This window comes from Pelobates fuscus, chromosome 1 (assembly GCF_036172605.1).
Source record: "Pelobates fuscus isolate aPelFus1 chromosome 1, aPelFus1.pri, whole genome shotgun sequence".
Lineage (NCBI taxonomy): Eukaryota > Metazoa > Chordata > Amphibia > Anura > Pelobatidae > Pelobates > Pelobates fuscus.
Genome location: NC_086317.1, coordinates 391,542,934 through 391,559,279, shown reverse-complemented (window position 1 = coordinate 391,559,279; position 16,346 = coordinate 391,542,934). Strand labels below are relative to the sequence as shown.

Here is a 16,346-nt window from a genome sequence, read left to right as displayed (position 1 = left end):
TGGGTGTGCCTATGTGTGTGTCGGTGAGTGTGTGCTTGCGTTTGTATGTGTGAGTGTGTGTTGCAGTGATTAGCCATGTGTTTGAGTTTGGGAATATGTTTTTTGTGACTGTGTGGATATCAGGGAGAGGGGGATCAATGGCCCTCATGTGAGATGACAACATGGTCAGTGACCCCCAGATAGATTTAGTTTTAGATCGCATTTTTAATGCTACCGATGCATTCTACTCTCTGCAACTCACCAAATAATTTTCCAATTTTAATTGCATTACTTGCCTCGGCTGCTGATACCTTGAACAGCAACTGCTATAATTGTACTCTGAACCCTGGCAACTGCTGGACAAACCATTCACTAATGCAACCATTGTGACCATATGACCATAAAACTAACACTAATGCTGAGAACTCTATGACAGTCACTAAGCATTGAAGTGCAATTCTACTGCCAATGTATGTACATTGAAATGGCCAAATTAAGTACTTCAAAATAGAATTTCATATACAATTGACCATGTACAGCAGGGACAAATGTTTTCATACACCAACTATTTCACTTTGATTTTTGAAATTAATAAAAGAGAATGGAATATAAATGTCAAGCATCTTGTTCAATGTTAAAAAAAATATATAATTCTTTTTTTTTTTTTTCTCCACCTTACAGGCAAGATGATGACACCCTGAGTTCTTTTGATCCTGCAACACCTCAACCCAATGACCCCAGTGCTATCATGGATGGTAATTTACTTCAAGAGAATTTAACACTTCTTTAACACATGCATTACACCTACAATAGCCAATAACTCATACACTCCTCTAACACTCATTTAAAGGGCAGCTGTCAAGCACCAAACAACCTGTGCTAATTCAATTGAGCATAACATTTGATCTATACGTCGTGCTAGCAGTTTTGCTACCAAGTGTTTAGATTAAGAGAAAACCCTATTTAAAAATAGGTTTTTCTCTTAGCTGTCAGTCGGCGTGCCGAAGCATTGACTGACAAAGGAGAGCAGTAAAAACCTCCCACAGGAGTTGCCTCTGCTCTCCTCCAATAGCAACTACAGCGCATGTGAGTATATCTTTATATTTTACACTGAATACACCATGTATTTTTACAATATATGGGTAATTCAATGTATATGGAAACGATTTACGGTAAGTCATTTTTTCCATGACAAGTTTTCATTAATATCATACCCTTGATCTCAAGTTCAGCCCTAACATCATAGCCTAAGAAAATCACGTGATCTAAAATGTCCAGAACAGCAAAGTATGTTCTAGGGGAAAACCCATCTTAGGGTTTTGTAGACATTTTATAAACCAAATATAGAAAACCTGTTTTTATGTTCCTTTATTGCTTTAGTTTGCTGGACACCCCCATTTAAGACATAAAATAAATAAATGCCAGTAAATGTTTCTGTAATAATGCACCACTGCAGCCTCATTCTCCTCCAATGAGATTAGAAAGCTTGTGGTCTCTGTCCATTTGGACACTTTTCAATTATTGGATCAGTTTTAGTCTGTCACTAAGCTCTGCAAAACGTAAACTGTTTATTTCCAAGGCTTCAGGAACACTATCTGTGCCCCAAAATCACTTCATTGAGGTAAAATCACTTGAGGCGTAGACTATCCTGTTAAGTTGAAGTTACTGTCTGTTTGCTTAAAAATATGTTGAAACCCATATCTACCTTCACGTGTTTACAAATGTATCATACAATTCATTTTGATCCTCATCTGATCCCATCAACTTTCAAACTAGACTCTTATTCTGAATGTATGTAAGCATTAGGATTGGCTAAGTTATCTAAGCTGTACTGTAAATATTTAAAAGGTAACGCGCACACAATAAAGGAGTTTTTACCTTATATGTACATTACACTTGATAGAAATTATGTAACTAGTTCCTATACAAGGATAAAAATAAAACACAACATAGTGTAATCCGTATCAATATTTTGTGAGAAGAGGTCAATATTTGAACTTCTGAACTTATAGAGCATATATGTCTCCTTTATGGACATTTATCATCTATGCAGATTTTCTCCATTAGTTGGGTCCCACAGGATGTAAGAAGTTGAAATCAGGAACTCCATGATGTGAAATATGTCCGAACCGGAAGCATGTAACATGTGTTTGATTGTTTTTTATTGTTTAATTTATGTACCTATATAAAAGCATGTTTATACTAGTGGGACATTCAACAGCACCTGAAGAAGACCCTTTTTTGTGGTTGAAACGCGTTGTGCATATTTATTATTTTTTTGTGTTTACTTTTATATATACCAATAAAATTGATTTTAGTCACCTATTTCCATTTTTGGAGTTCCTGATTTCACCTTCTTACATCCTGTGGGACCCAACCAATGGAGAAAATCTGCCTATGTCCATAAAGGAGACATATATGCTCTATAAGTTCAGAGCCAGCTTTAATGAGCTCAGAAAATTGTGAGTGTTTCGAGTTTTGACCTCTTCTCCCAAAATATTTATACAAATTACAATTATGTTGTGTTTTATTTTTATCCTTGTATAGGAGCTATTCACATCATTTCTATCAAGTGTAATGTAAAAACTCCTTTATTGTGTGCACTTTCACCTTTTAATCTTAACACTATATTCTTTATTTTAAGTATTTAAGGCTGCCTCGAAGTAGCAGTTAGTCTCTACTCTCACATTGTGAGCTAGACAGTTAGCTTAGGGTGAATTCAGGGTATTTGATGTGGTGTGTGTGAGGGGTTTTTTTACCTGGCTGCTTTTCTCAGCAGAAATACCCCCCAATATTGGGGAATTACCTCCTAAACCGCGTATTTATACTCTGTATGCAGGTATACTATACTATTCTGGAGATATCTCCGTGTATCTGTATATTGTATACTACCCCTATTTCCATACACCTTCTATATAGCCCTCTTACGTTCCGTGAGACCACCCACTTCTGTCAGGCAACCCCACACCCTTTTTCCCCCCTTCCCCCCCCCTGTCCTACTTCTATATACAGAGTGCTCTATATTTTTGCGTACTACTCAGGTATTTATACCCTGGAAACACTGAACAGCATTATTGTACAACACTCTATCTACCCACCATCTAGGTCTAATCACCTGTTGGTAACGTGTTTACCAATTTTTATCATACTTATACGTTTTTTCTAAATAAAGGTTTAAAATACCCCCTCCCCTCTTTGTATGTGACTTTTACATTTAGAGGTATATATCTGAAAGCGAGATTGGACAACTCCCAATATATGGGATTTCTCCATTTTTTCGTTTTCACCCCCTTTTTTGCTTTTTTTATTTTAAGTATGTTAAGTGACAGTATACTTAAAAACTTAGAAATATAGAATGTGATAGCAGATAAGAACCATTCGGCCCATCTAGTCTGCCCAATTTTCTAAATCATTTCATTAGTCCCTGACCTTCTCTTATAGTTAGCCTTATGCCTATCCCACGCATGCTTAAACTCCTTTACTTCGTTAACCTCTACCACTTCAGCTGGAAGGCTATTCCATGCATCCACTATCCTCTCAGTAAAGTAATACTTTCTGATATTATTTTTAAACCTTTGCCCCTCTAATTGTGGTAGTTGTGGTAATCTTCTTCTTTTAAATATAGTCTCCTCCTTTACTGTGTTGATTCTCTTTATGTATTTAAATGTTTCTATCATATCCCCCCCGTGTCGTGTTAAGTTCCTTTAACCTGTCCTTGTAAGTTTTATCCTGCAATCCATGAACCAGTTTAGTAGCCCTTTTCTGAACTCTCTCTAAAGTATCAATATCCTTCTGGAGATACGGTCTCCAGTACTGCGTACAATACTCCAAGTGAGATCTCACCAGTGTTGTGTACAATGGCATGAGCACTTCCCTCTTTCTACTGCTAATACCTCTCCCTATACAACCAAGCATTCTGCTAGCATTTCCTGCTGCTCTATTATATTGTCTGCCTACCTTTAAATCATGTGAAATAATTACCCCTAAATCCCTTTCCTCACATGTTGAGGTTAGGACTCTATCAAATATACTGTACTCTGCCCTTGGGTTTTTACGTCCAAGAAGCATTCTCTTGCACTTATCAGTGTCAGTAGCCACAATTTTTCTCGTTTACCTAAATCATTTGCCATTTGGCTTATCCCTCCTGGAACATCAACCCTGTTACATATCTTGGTATCATCAGCAAAAAGACATACCTTAGCATCCAGACCGTCTGCAATATCACTAATAAAAAGATAAAAGATAATGGGTCCAAGTACAGATCCCTGAGGTACCCCACTGGTGACAAGCCCATGCTTCGAATATACTCCATTGACTACAACCCTCTGTTGCCTGTCACTCAGCCACTGCCTTACCCATTCAACAATATTGGAATCCAAACTTAAAGATTGCAGTTTATTGATAAGCCTTTTTATGTGCAACAGTGTAAAAAGCATTACTGAAATCTAGGTAAGCAATGTCTACTGCACCACCCTGATCTATTTTAGTTACCCAATCAAAAAAAATCATTAGTTTGGCAGGATCTCCCTGAAGTAAACCCATGTTGTCTCTGATCTTGAAATCCACGTGATTTTAGATGTTTAACAATCCTATCCTTTAGCATGGTTTCAATTACTTTCCCCACTACTGAAGTAAGGCTTACTGACCTATAGTTGCCCGACTCCTCCCTACTACCTTTCTTGTGAATGGGTAAAGCATTCGCTAATTTCCAATCTTCTGTGACAACTCCTGTTAACAATGATTGGTTAAATAAATCCGTTAATTGTTTTGCTAGTGCACCACTAAGTTATTTTTTAATAACTTTGGGTGTATCGCATCAGGCCCCATCGACTTAGTTGTCTTTACTTTTGACAGTTGAAATAGAACCTATTCCTCCGTAAACTCACATGTAACAAATTACTCATTTGTCCTTTTTCTTAACTGAGGCCCCTCTCCTTCATTTTCATCTGAAAATACTAAAGAAAAATATTGATTGAGGCAGTCAGCTAGACCTTTATCTTCTTCATCTTCATCTTCCTTCTTTTGTTTTTAATCTAACTGTTTTACTTTCCTTTTCTCATTTATGTATCTAAAAAATGATTTGGCCCCTTTTTTTACTGACTGTGCTATATTTTCCACTGTCTGTGATTTGGAAGCTCTTATAACTGGCTTAGCTTATTTCTGTCTAATCTTATAGATCATTCTGTCTTCCTCACTCTGGGTTTTTTACAATTACTAAATGCTAACTTTTAGTTTTTTTACTGTTTTGGCCACATCTGCAGAGTATTTTCTGTTGCCTTCAGCAGTGCAACTTTTAAATAATCCAATTTCTCTTGGACTCCATTTAAATTGCTCCAGTCTGATAATGACTCCTTTACACATATTCTAATTATAGAAAAGTCTGTTTTTCTAAAGTCTAAAACTTTTGTTTTTGTGTGGTGTGACTCAGTCACTGTTCTTATATTAAATCATACAGACTGATGATCACTGGATCCTAAACTTTAACCTGCAGTAATATCTGTTACCAAATCTCCATTTGTTAACACTAAATCTAGTATGGCCTCCTTACGAGTTGGCTCCTCAACGAGTTGTTTTAGAGACAATCCCAGTAGGGAGTTTATAATAGGTGTGCCCCTGGCATAAGCGGCTATTATGGTTTTCCAATTCACATTAGGAAGATTAAAGTCACCCATGATGATAACTTCTACCTTCATTGTCATTTTAGCTATTTCCTCAACTAGTAGATTATCTAACTCTTCTATTTGTCCTGGGGGCCTATAAATCACACCTACACGAGCTACTGCGTGATTACCAAATTCTAACGTAACCCAAATGGACTCTATGTTCGCCTTACTAACTTTTATTAGGCTAGATTTTATGCTATCCATCACATACAGGGCACCCCTCCCTCTTTCTGGCCTTCCCTGTCTTTTCTATATAAAGAGTACCCTGGTATTGCCATGTGTGACGAAATCAACCTCGCCACTGGGCATTGGAGAAGCCTGTTTGCCCGCCTCCTACCTGCTGACTATGGCCCCTGGATTATTTGGGGCATATTGTATTTTATTGTACTGCTGCTGGCCCTTTAAGAACTGTCTGGGGACATATTGAGACTTTGGGTAACAATACCCTTTAAGACTATGGCCCCTGAAAACGTATGGACTTTTATTGGGTGTGTATGGCCCTTTAAGAACCGTCTAGGGACATCTTGTAACTTTGGTGAACAATGTCCCTTTAAGACTATGTCCCCAGACCTGTAAAATAACTGGCCCCTGGCTTTCCCCCACTTGGTTCAGTAAATAGGGCTTACTGAACCAAGTACCACACAGGCGGACCACCCAGAAGCTAAAGTGTGCAGGCAATTTACCTCCCAGGCTGTGAGGTTACTGCAGGTTAATTGCACGTGGCGGCGGCCATCTTTGTTCAGTCGAACGCGGTCAGCGGTGTATGCTAAAGATTCTGTGGAACTGAAATCGGCTACACATTTTGCCGAACACCGCTGACCCTTACCTTCTTCCATACTGAACTTGCAGCTCCAAAGACTAAGTCCCGTTCGAAATGGGACTTAGTCGTTTTTCGGCATGAAATTGACCGGCCGCACAGCCCAAATCTATGGAACTGTTTTGGGCAGGAAAATGTGCTTGCGGTCGGTCATAAAGGGACCTCCAGCTAACTTTTGATCCACTGGGGGGATTTGGCTGATTTTTGGAAGGGTGTATGTTTAAAGTGTGCTGATTCTAAATATGTGGTTTTTGGGAAGATTGGATGTACGGTTTTAAAGTTATAGCACATGTATAAAAACTGTTTTTTACCTGGCTGTAATAATTATGTTAACTGGTTATCTGAGGGGAGGGAACTTGTGGGTTGTAACCGTTATGCTATTGGCTGTTTTACCCCGCCCCTGTGGGCGGTCTTTTATGTGTAAGATGGAAATAAAAGCAGACTGGGTGTGCTAGCACCTCAGATCATCTTGTACCTTCATGAAGTTTCGGCTCATGTTTGGGGGATTGGAGAACTACACTCTGGGGATTGCTATAATCACTATACTCCCCAGGGTATTATCGCTGAGCTCTGCTAAGAGCTGTTCCTGTGCCTGCTCTCTGGAATTCGGAGAGGTCCATCTACTGGAAGCTAGACCCTGGTCTTGGGTCCAGAGTGGGTAGCGTGGCGAGACCCCAACCAAGCTGCGGCGGTTCGTGGGAGTCTACAGTGGTTATGGTGTCTGGTGGAGTGCTTGGAGACCTCGGAAAGCACTAGGAGCATCCGTCAGCGGAGGGTACCCGGTCGGGGTGCCAGCGGTTCCGTTACAGTGGTGGCAGCGGTGGGATGGCGTCCTAGTGCGAGGTAAAGCAGCTCAGAGACACAGTTCGTTTGGAGTTACAATTGAGGGCAACGTTCGTATTTGTACAGCGGCCCTGTTCACAACAGAATGGAGAGAGTTAGCACCTGGGCAGCGCTCACCTACGAGCAGGCGTTCCTTCGGGAAATGCGATGGCGACTGGCGTATTTTAGCAAGGATGTCCCGGACAGCGTTGTCCGGATACTTGAGGCTCACGTGGCCGAGGATCTGCAATACCAAGCAGAACGAGCGTGGTGGGGGACACCCAAGCCACAGCGGCAGTGTGTACCCAAGGGAGCAGAAGGTGCCGTCCTTCCTCCCCAGCGGCAGTGTGTACCCAAGGGAGCAAAAGGTGCCGTCCTTCCTCCCCAGCGGCAGTGTGAGTCCCAGAGAGCAGAAGGTGTCGTCCTTCCTCTCCAGCGGCAGTGTGTACCCCAGGGAGCAGAAGGTGTCGTCCTTCCTCTCCAGCGGCAGTGTGTACCCCAGGGAGCAGAAGGTGCCGTCCTTCCTTCCCAGCGGCAGTGTGTACCCCAGGGAGCAGAAGGTGCCGTCCTTCCTCCCCAGCGGCAGTGTGTAACCCAGGGAGCAGAAGGTGCCGTCCTTCCTCCCCAGCGGCAGTGTGTGTCCCAGGGAGCAGAAGGTGTCGTCCTTCCTCCCCAGCGGCAGTGTGTACCCCAGGGAGCAGAAGGTGTCGTCCTTCCTCCCCAGCGGCAGTGTGTGTCCCAGGGAGCAGAAGGTGTCGTCCTTCCTCCCCAGCAGCAGTGTGTAACCCAGGGAGCAGAAGGTGCCGTCCTTCCTCCCCAGCGGCAGTGTGTGTCCCAGGGAGCTGAAGGTGCCCTCCTTCCTCCCCAGCGGCAGTGTGTACTCCAGGGAGCAGAAGGGGTCGTCCTTCCTCCCCAGCGGCAGTGTTTAACCCAGTGAGCAGAAGGTGCCGTCCTTCCTCCACAGCAGCAGTGTGTACCCCAGGGAGCAGAAGGTGCCGTCCTTCCTCCCCAGCGGCAGATCATTAATGTGCAGGGAATTGGGAGCCCAGTCTCCATTCCCCAGCGGCAGAGTGTTCTATCGGGAGAGGAGCCTGTTACCCCCTCTCCCCAGCAACAGCTTAGTGTACCAGGGGGAGACTGTAAGCCCCACAACTGTGCAGATGGGACTACGGTCTCTGCACCTACAGCACAGGGTGTAAGGACAGTCAGTCCTGTCCTCCAGCAACAAGGCTGCTTAGCCAAAGGGGAGACAGTCGGTCTCCCCCTCCAACAGCGGAACTATGTATCCAAAGGGGAGACAATCGGTCTCCAACAGCAGAGCTGCGCAGCTAAAGGGGAGACAGTCGGTCTCCAGCAACCAGGCTCCAACCAGACTACTCCCGTGGTAGTGCTGGCACCAGGGCAGAGTACCGCTGGCCTCTGCCCACTCAGCAACCCACCAAAACAGCCTACCAGTCCCCCACACAGCCGTGGTGAGGCATCTGGACCTGGACAAGTTTTTTCCTTACTCAGGTGTAATCACCATTTATTGTGGGTGGGCTGTACTGCTGTTCCTGTTTTGTGGGTGGGCTGCTGGACTAACAAGGGCACTGACCGGCAAGAGGTCAGGTACCCTGTTAGTCTGTTTGGAAAAGGGGAGAAATGTGACGAAATCAACCTCGCCACTGGGCATTGGAGAAGCCTGTTTGCCCGCCTCCTACCTGCTGACTATGGCCCCTGGATTATTTGGGGCATATTGTATTTTATTGTACTGCTGCTGGCCCTTTAAGAACTGTCTGGGGACATATTGAGACTTTGGGTAACAATACCCTTTAAGACTATGGCCCCTGAAAACTTATGGACTTTTATTGGGTGTGTATGGCCCTTTAAGAACCGTCTGGGGACTTCTTGTAACTTTGGTGAACAATGTCCCTTTAAGACTATGTCCCCAGACCTGTAAAATAACTGGCCCCTGGCTTTCCCCCACTTGGTTCAGTAAATAGGGCTTACTGAACCAAGTACCACACAGGCGGACCACCCAGAAGCTAAAGTGTGCAGGCAATTTACCTCCCAGGCTGTGAGGTTACTGCAGGTTAATTGCACGTGGCGGCGGCCATCTTTGTTCAGTCGAACGCGGTCAGCGGTGTATGCTAAAGATTCTGTGGAACTGAAATCGGCTACACATTTTGCCGAACACCGCTGACCCTTACCTTCTTCCATACTGAACTTGCAGCTCCAGAGACTAAGTCCCGTTCGAAATGGGACTTAGTCGTTTTTCGGCATGAAATTGACCGGCCGCACAGCCCAAATCTATGGAACTGTTTTGGGCAGGAAAATGTGCTTGCGGTCGGTCATAAAGGGACCTCCAGCTAACTTTTGATCCACTGGGGGGATTTGGCTGATTTTTGGAAGGGTGTATGTTTAAAGTGTGCTGATTCTAAATATGTGGTTTTTGGGAAGATTGGATGTACGGTTTTAAAGTTATAGCACATGTATAAAAACTGTTTTTTACCTGGCTGTAATAATTATGTTAACTGGTTATCTGAGGGGAGGGAACTTGTGGGTTGTAACCGTTATGCTATTGGCTGTTTTACCCCGCCCCTGTGGGCGGTCTTTTATGTGTAAGATGGAAATAAAAGCAGACTGGGTGTGCTAGCACCTCAGATCATCTTGTACCTTCATGAAGTTTCGGCTCATGTTTGGGGGATTGGAGAACTACACTCTGGGGATTGCTATAATCACTATACTCCCCAGGGTATTATCGCTGAGCTCTGCTAAGAGCTGTTCCTGTGCCTGCTCTCTGGAATTCGGAGAGGTCCATCTACTGGAAGCTAGACCCTGGTCTTGGGTCCAGAGTGGGTAGCGTGGCGAGACCCCAACCAAGCTGCGGCGGTTCGTGGGAGTCTACAGTGGTTATGGTGTCTGGTGGAGTGCTTGGAGACCTCGGAAAGCACTAGGAGCATCCGTCAGCGGAGGGTACCCGGTCGGGGTGCCAGCGGTTCCGTTACACCATGTCCCAGTCATTTTTCTCATTATACCATGTCTCAGTAACAGCGACTAAATCTAAATTATCAGTTGCCATAAACTGCGAGCATTTGTAGACCTGACTCAAAGCTTATCATTATTTAAAACACTTGCTACAGGCACCTTCTGTCCTTGTTTTGGGGTGCAATTGGATTGATGTTTTATCACCCTTCCTTCCCCCTCCCCCTCCTAGTTTAAATACATCCTAGCAAAACATCTGAGAACATTTGTTCCCTTTTGTGAAAGATACAAACCATAAATTTTTGTACAGTTTATTTCCATTCCAAACAGAGCTGCCATGAGAAATTAAGCCAAATCCTTGCTCCCGACACCATTCACCAAGCCACAAGTTAAAGTCCCTAATACGCATCCGCCTGCCGTTCTGAGTGTTATGCCCATATATCATTGGCAAAAATACATAACTCTTTACCTCTGAAACCTCATTGCAAGCCAAGTCATTTGTCCCTAGATGGACAAGTACATCCAATTTCCCTTCCTGCTTTGCTTGCTTAACAAAATTACAAATACGTCTCCTGTCTCTGTGAGCAGTAGCTCCGGAAAGACATCTCACAAGACCACTATTGTCCAGCTCCACTACTCTTATGATAGAATCCCCCAACAACAACTGCTTTCTATTAGGCCTCACCATAATCTGCAAGCCTGTCTGTATAAAACCTCTAGACTTGGGTGATTTAGCAGCAACCACACTTGTATATTCCTAAGCGCCACCTACATCTTCTTAGTTGAATAGCCTGGGGGATGTACTTTCTACAAATATATTATTTGAAAGTGACAAATATCTGTGTGATTAAAAAAGCGCTAGTTACGTAATTAGAAATTACGTTTAAAAAAATTAAAGAGCTGCTACCACTACGTGTGGGTGCTTCCCAAAACACCACACCCCAAAATAAGTGGAAAACAAGTGGAGTGCAATATGTTAACAGGTGCGTACAACACGAACCCTTCCTGAATGAAAAAAATGTAGGTTATAAGCCAAAAAAGAAAAACACACAAATGTAGTGCAAGATAAACAAATCCTATTAGAGTACAATGTGTTTAAACGTATACATTTCCACTCATATAAATAGAGCCTATTATGGTTGGCTCTAAACTCATATGCCTCTGCACTTTAATTGGCACTGCACCACCTTTCTTCTTTTATAGATGCCCCCAGGTAACCAAAATAGGAAGATATTTGAGAAACTGCTTTAGTGTAGTATGTCGGTTAATCATCATGGAACAATTTGCAAATAATGCACTGCTTACCTTATGTAAAGTCTATAGGACCGGTTCTAGACTTTTATAACGTTCAGTGCCGGTTGTGCGTGGCGCTTAAAGGAACACTATATGGTCAGGAACACAAACACGTATTCCTGACCCTATAGTGTTTAACCCACCATTAAGGTGGCTTGAACCCCCCTCCCCCCTCAACCCTATTAAAAGCAATTAAAACTCACCTTGTATCCAGCGCCGCACGGGTCCACCAGTACTAGCTCTGCCCCTTTAGTGACATCAGAATAGACTATTTTTAGCCAATGCTTTCCCAAGCATTGGATTGGCTGAAATCGGCAAGGAGGCAGGGGCACAACACCATTTTGGCCAATCAGCACCTCCTCATAAAGATGCATTGAATCAATGCATATCTATGAGGAAAATTCAGTGTCCCCATGCCAAGCGTGGAGACGCTGAACGGCTCTGCTGCCTACTGTGCAGCACCTAGCCAGAAAGCATCTCCAGTGGCCATCTGAGGAGGGGCCACTTGGAGGTGTCCCTAGGGGCAATGTAAAAGGAAATGTTTGCATGAAAATGCCTGAAGGCAATGATTATACTCACCAGAACAATTACATTAAGCTGTAGTTGTTATGGTGACTATAGTGTCCCTTTAAAGTTCTTGGTGTTCCAATATCAGTGGCACATATTGCAGAATTCAATCCACTTTTACAATAGAACACGTATTCAAACAAATAAAATACAATATAAAAATCTCAAAACCATCAAGTCCTCCGCAAAAAAATGCATTTCGCTAGTATCTTCCGCTTCATCAGTGGTTTAGTGGTGTTGTCCATGGGGGTCCATCTTAAAGCACCTAGACTTAGAAAGTGCAGTCACACCTCCTTGATTCCCATCAATCGTCTTTGTGTTGGCAATGTAATGACATTCAAGTTCAGTACATTGCATGTTTTAAACCAGTGAAACCAGCAGGAACATTCCATTGATGACGTCTCCCTTTTTACTTGTTAAATATAAAAAACAAACAAAAAAAAACACCTTTGCAATGTTTATACCATGTGACTATGCAACAAATCTATATAGGAATAACTCTTTGACAATATGTGATTCTATTATGTATCTACATTTTTTTTTTTTTTTTTTTTATCTTGCATACAGAACTGGATCTGGCGAGATGTATGATGAATGATTCTGACCCTATGATGCCTTCTCTACCGCTTGAATTACTTGAAGAATTAAATGTGATCTAATCTCTCCTAGTAAAGAACAATGATGGTCTACAAGAATCCAGCCTACAAATGCCTGAAACTTGTACACTTTGTAGACATCACATCATGCTGTGTTTAAATGTATTAATTGATGTCCCTGTCATCATTTTTGTTCTAAATCAGGACTATCTCGATGTGATATGCCGTGGTTTTTCTGGCCTTGCTAGAGAACTTAATAGTTTTTATTACATGAAGCCCAGTACATTAGTAGCTATTCTGCATGATAGAGCTTTAATGTATGAAGCTTTAATTGTGGATACTTATAAAGAGCTTTCATCTTTAACTGTACCAGCTTATGTATAACACAACATTTATGTAGTAGGCAAGAGAAGAGGAGTGTTGTTTAAAAATGAGAAGCGGATGTCAGGAGCAGCTCCAGAGCCCAAACACAGGAGGGACACTACTGGATTTTGTGAAAAATTCTAAAAGGTGGACATATACATCCACACCAATTCTGAAGCACAGATGTGCATGCAGTGATAAATACCTACACACATATAGTCATACAGCTTCTGCTATGACACTGATTCCCTGGTTCCTGTCTGACAAATAAGTTCAATTACCCACGACCTAATATTTCAGGGACAGGTATGAGTCCTAGTGTATATTTGTAAGTCATTGAAAGGAGGCCAAAGATCATTTCCTGCCTGTGAAGATTTTACATGTATTATAAAGCACTATCGGGTGTAGAAAAGTACTTTTAATTTCCTTTTTGATTTTTTTTCCTTTTTTTTTTTTTACCAAGACCAACACATTATGCCTTAAGGAGACAGTTTATCACCACTGCAACTGTAAAATACATCTTTGTTTCTCTAATCTTACCATTGGCCCAAATGGTGTTATGGTGTTGGAAGAAGATTATTACTGAGGTTTTAGTAATACATTTTTGACATAGTAATGTTAAAAATGGAGGAGGTCATGGTGCCCATAACAAGGAGCATTGTATTCTAACGCATCACATACCTAAAGCACTTTAACTTGCTAAAGTGATTTTGTTCCGAACAGTGTGTCCTTTTTTTAATTTTACAAAAAGATTTCAAAAGAAACATTGGGACATTTATAAATCTTGTAGCACCCCCTGCTTGTCAGTCAGAAACATAGTCCTGTTACTTCCTGGTTGTTTTGCACAGTGGAGCTAAATTCAAGAGGCAGGCAATGCCCCCAAGCACCTGCCTTGAAAATACGTTCACGTGCAAAGTCTGTGATTGGACAACCTCAGTAAGTCTGGTTGCAAATGGTGCAGACTACAGATCTGCAGCTTTTACAAGCAGCTTTTAGATATACCCCTCATTGTAAAAATGCAGCAGTAAATGCATGCATGTTTTCATTGGAGGTATCTACTTTTCCCCCCCAACTGAATTGTTCCTTAAATTGCTTGTCCCTGCTCAGTTATTAGACAAGTTTAGCTCACATGTACCGTTATAGACAGTATAGAATACAAACTCTTGGCTGAGTATCATGGAAAGGTAATTTCTCAGTGTGTGTGTGTGTGTGCATGTATATATATATATAGAGAGAGAGAGAGCGCGCAAGCTGTTTACCTATGAAATTTTTTTTTTAAATTCTTTATTTTATTGTGCAAGAATTAACATATGTGCATGTAATGCCACGACAGCATCAACAAGCTTAATAACACAGTGTGAAACATATGTGACATTTGAGATAGCTGCACATCTTTGTTTTATGGATCAAGATTAGTGTGGGTATAACCATGGAGTGTAAAAATGAGTAGTCAGCTTGTTAAATATATATGGTCATGAGAAGGCATACAAGTTAAGCCACTCGGAGGGCTAATCTGTGAGACCTGCTTGAGGGTGAGCGGGGTAGTGCACAGGCATGGCTGATCATTAACACCAATAGGGTACAATCACTTAACGTGTTATAAGATTGCTAGCAGGTGCATTTATAACGAGTGTTGCTTTGACATCGTATTTGACCAGGGCAATAAACGTTAGCACAATCATGCTTATCAGAGTGTGCCAAATTTCGTCTAACGCCGAGGGACAAGGCTTAATAACATTGTGGGATATAGTCCTCCAAGACTGCATGGTCGTGGTTGCGTGGCAGCAGTCCATGCCTCATTGCGGCAGTGAGAGTAAGTGGAAGTCAGCCGACTCCTGTAGTCGGCCCTGGCCGGGCACATACCGGAGAGTCCCATGGGGCCTCGACGTCGCAGGACATGACGGTCAAGATTCATTCTAAGGTAAGTAGTCGATTGACTCTGTGAGGCTGCGTGTGAGGTCCTCTTGTTTCGTTTCCTGCCCAGCATCTCGTCTGTTTTCCCCCTAGTAGAAGAGCAGCTAAGTGAGGTCTTGCCCAGAGTCGGGTATCTGATCGGTGGCGGCCCGGTTCCGGTGGACCCCCCTCCAGGGGTGTAGCGATGCCATGTGGGGTATTGTGTCGCCTGGCTTGCAACTTGGGCAGGTAGGGTCCGTAGCTGGTTGCCTGTGTTGCTGAGGCCCCATTACCATAAGGTGGTGCAGTGCTACTCAGTTGGCCGCGTGGCGAAGAGGCAGTGTGGCGGCCATTGTAAGTTCGGAGCATCAGAGTGCGCCCTGCAGGTCCCGGGAGGATCGTCTTGGTGCCCTCCAGTGGGGACCGGGATATCCCCCCCGGCCCAAGGGCGGGGGCACGGGGCCTGTGAGGCGCGCCACAGAGCCGTTGTGTGGCGGACCAGCAAGCAATTAGGCAGGGTGGCGGCCGTCCATCCCGCCTTTCTCACAGGAAGGCCGCAGGCTCCAAAGCCTCGTGTGGCCCCAAAGCTCCCGATCTCGGAGCCTGCTGTTGTGCCCACTTCAGCTCCGGCACAGTACAGCTTCTCCCCGGCTCAGATAAGGGCTGTAAGCCTGGATTATCGGTCGAAAAGGCTAGTTTCTGCAGGAGCCTCTCCCTCATGCGACCGATCAGCATGGCGGGCAGGCCCCGCCCCCTACCTATGACATTTTTTAATCCATTTTCAAGAGCCAGCATCTTACATGTTTAATGATGTCAAACTGATTTTCGCATTTCGTAACAGATACTTAACAGGGTTGAGTATCTTATAGTAAGGTGCAGGTACCTGAAAAGTGCACTTTAGCATTTATATGACTAATATTTTCTTAACAGTACACTGAAATGAACTGTGTTTGCATTGTCCTCCATATATAAACCACTAAAATGTTTTGGTAAACGTTAAAACCTAAACCACTAAGAGGGGTGGGGGGGAAGGGGGGTTGCTTCTCAACAAAAATGGCTAACGGAGGTCAGGTCACAGGTAGCTCATATTTAATCTATGCTGTTGTGACTGCCATTATAGCTCATAGTTATAAGATGGATATCTGCATATACCATGTTAAACTCCTGCAAACTTCATTATTATTTTTGATTTAGCATTTACCTAATTAAAGTTTTTCTAATTACTGGACTTGTCAGTTATTGGTACAGCCTTCAAACATACAGCCTATTGTTTTGTGTTTCCTGTAAATATATCATACAGTCTTCTATTTAATGTTGACAATTAAAAGGGACGTTCTGGGCACCTTGATAACTGAAGTGCCCATGTTCGATTTTTGTCTTATTCATGGT

General features: G+C 43.0%; 1 protein-coding gene across 1 annotated transcript in view; it reads left to right on the top strand.

Moving 5' to 3' along the window:
* The window catches only part of STAT2 (signal transducer and activator of transcription 2), a 72,240-nt gene extending 59,301 nt beyond the window's left edge, over positions 1 to 12,939 (top strand). The window contains exons 23-24 of the mRNA XM_063426708.1: positions 661 to 734; positions 12,673 to 12,939. Coding sequence (XP_063282778.1) covers positions 661 to 734; positions 12,673 to 12,764 — 166 coding nt within the window. The 3' untranslated portion in view covers positions 12,765 to 12,939. The remainder of the gene's footprint in view (positions 1 to 660; positions 735 to 12,672) is intronic.
* Positions 12,940 to 16,346: the final 3,407 nt, after the last annotated feature.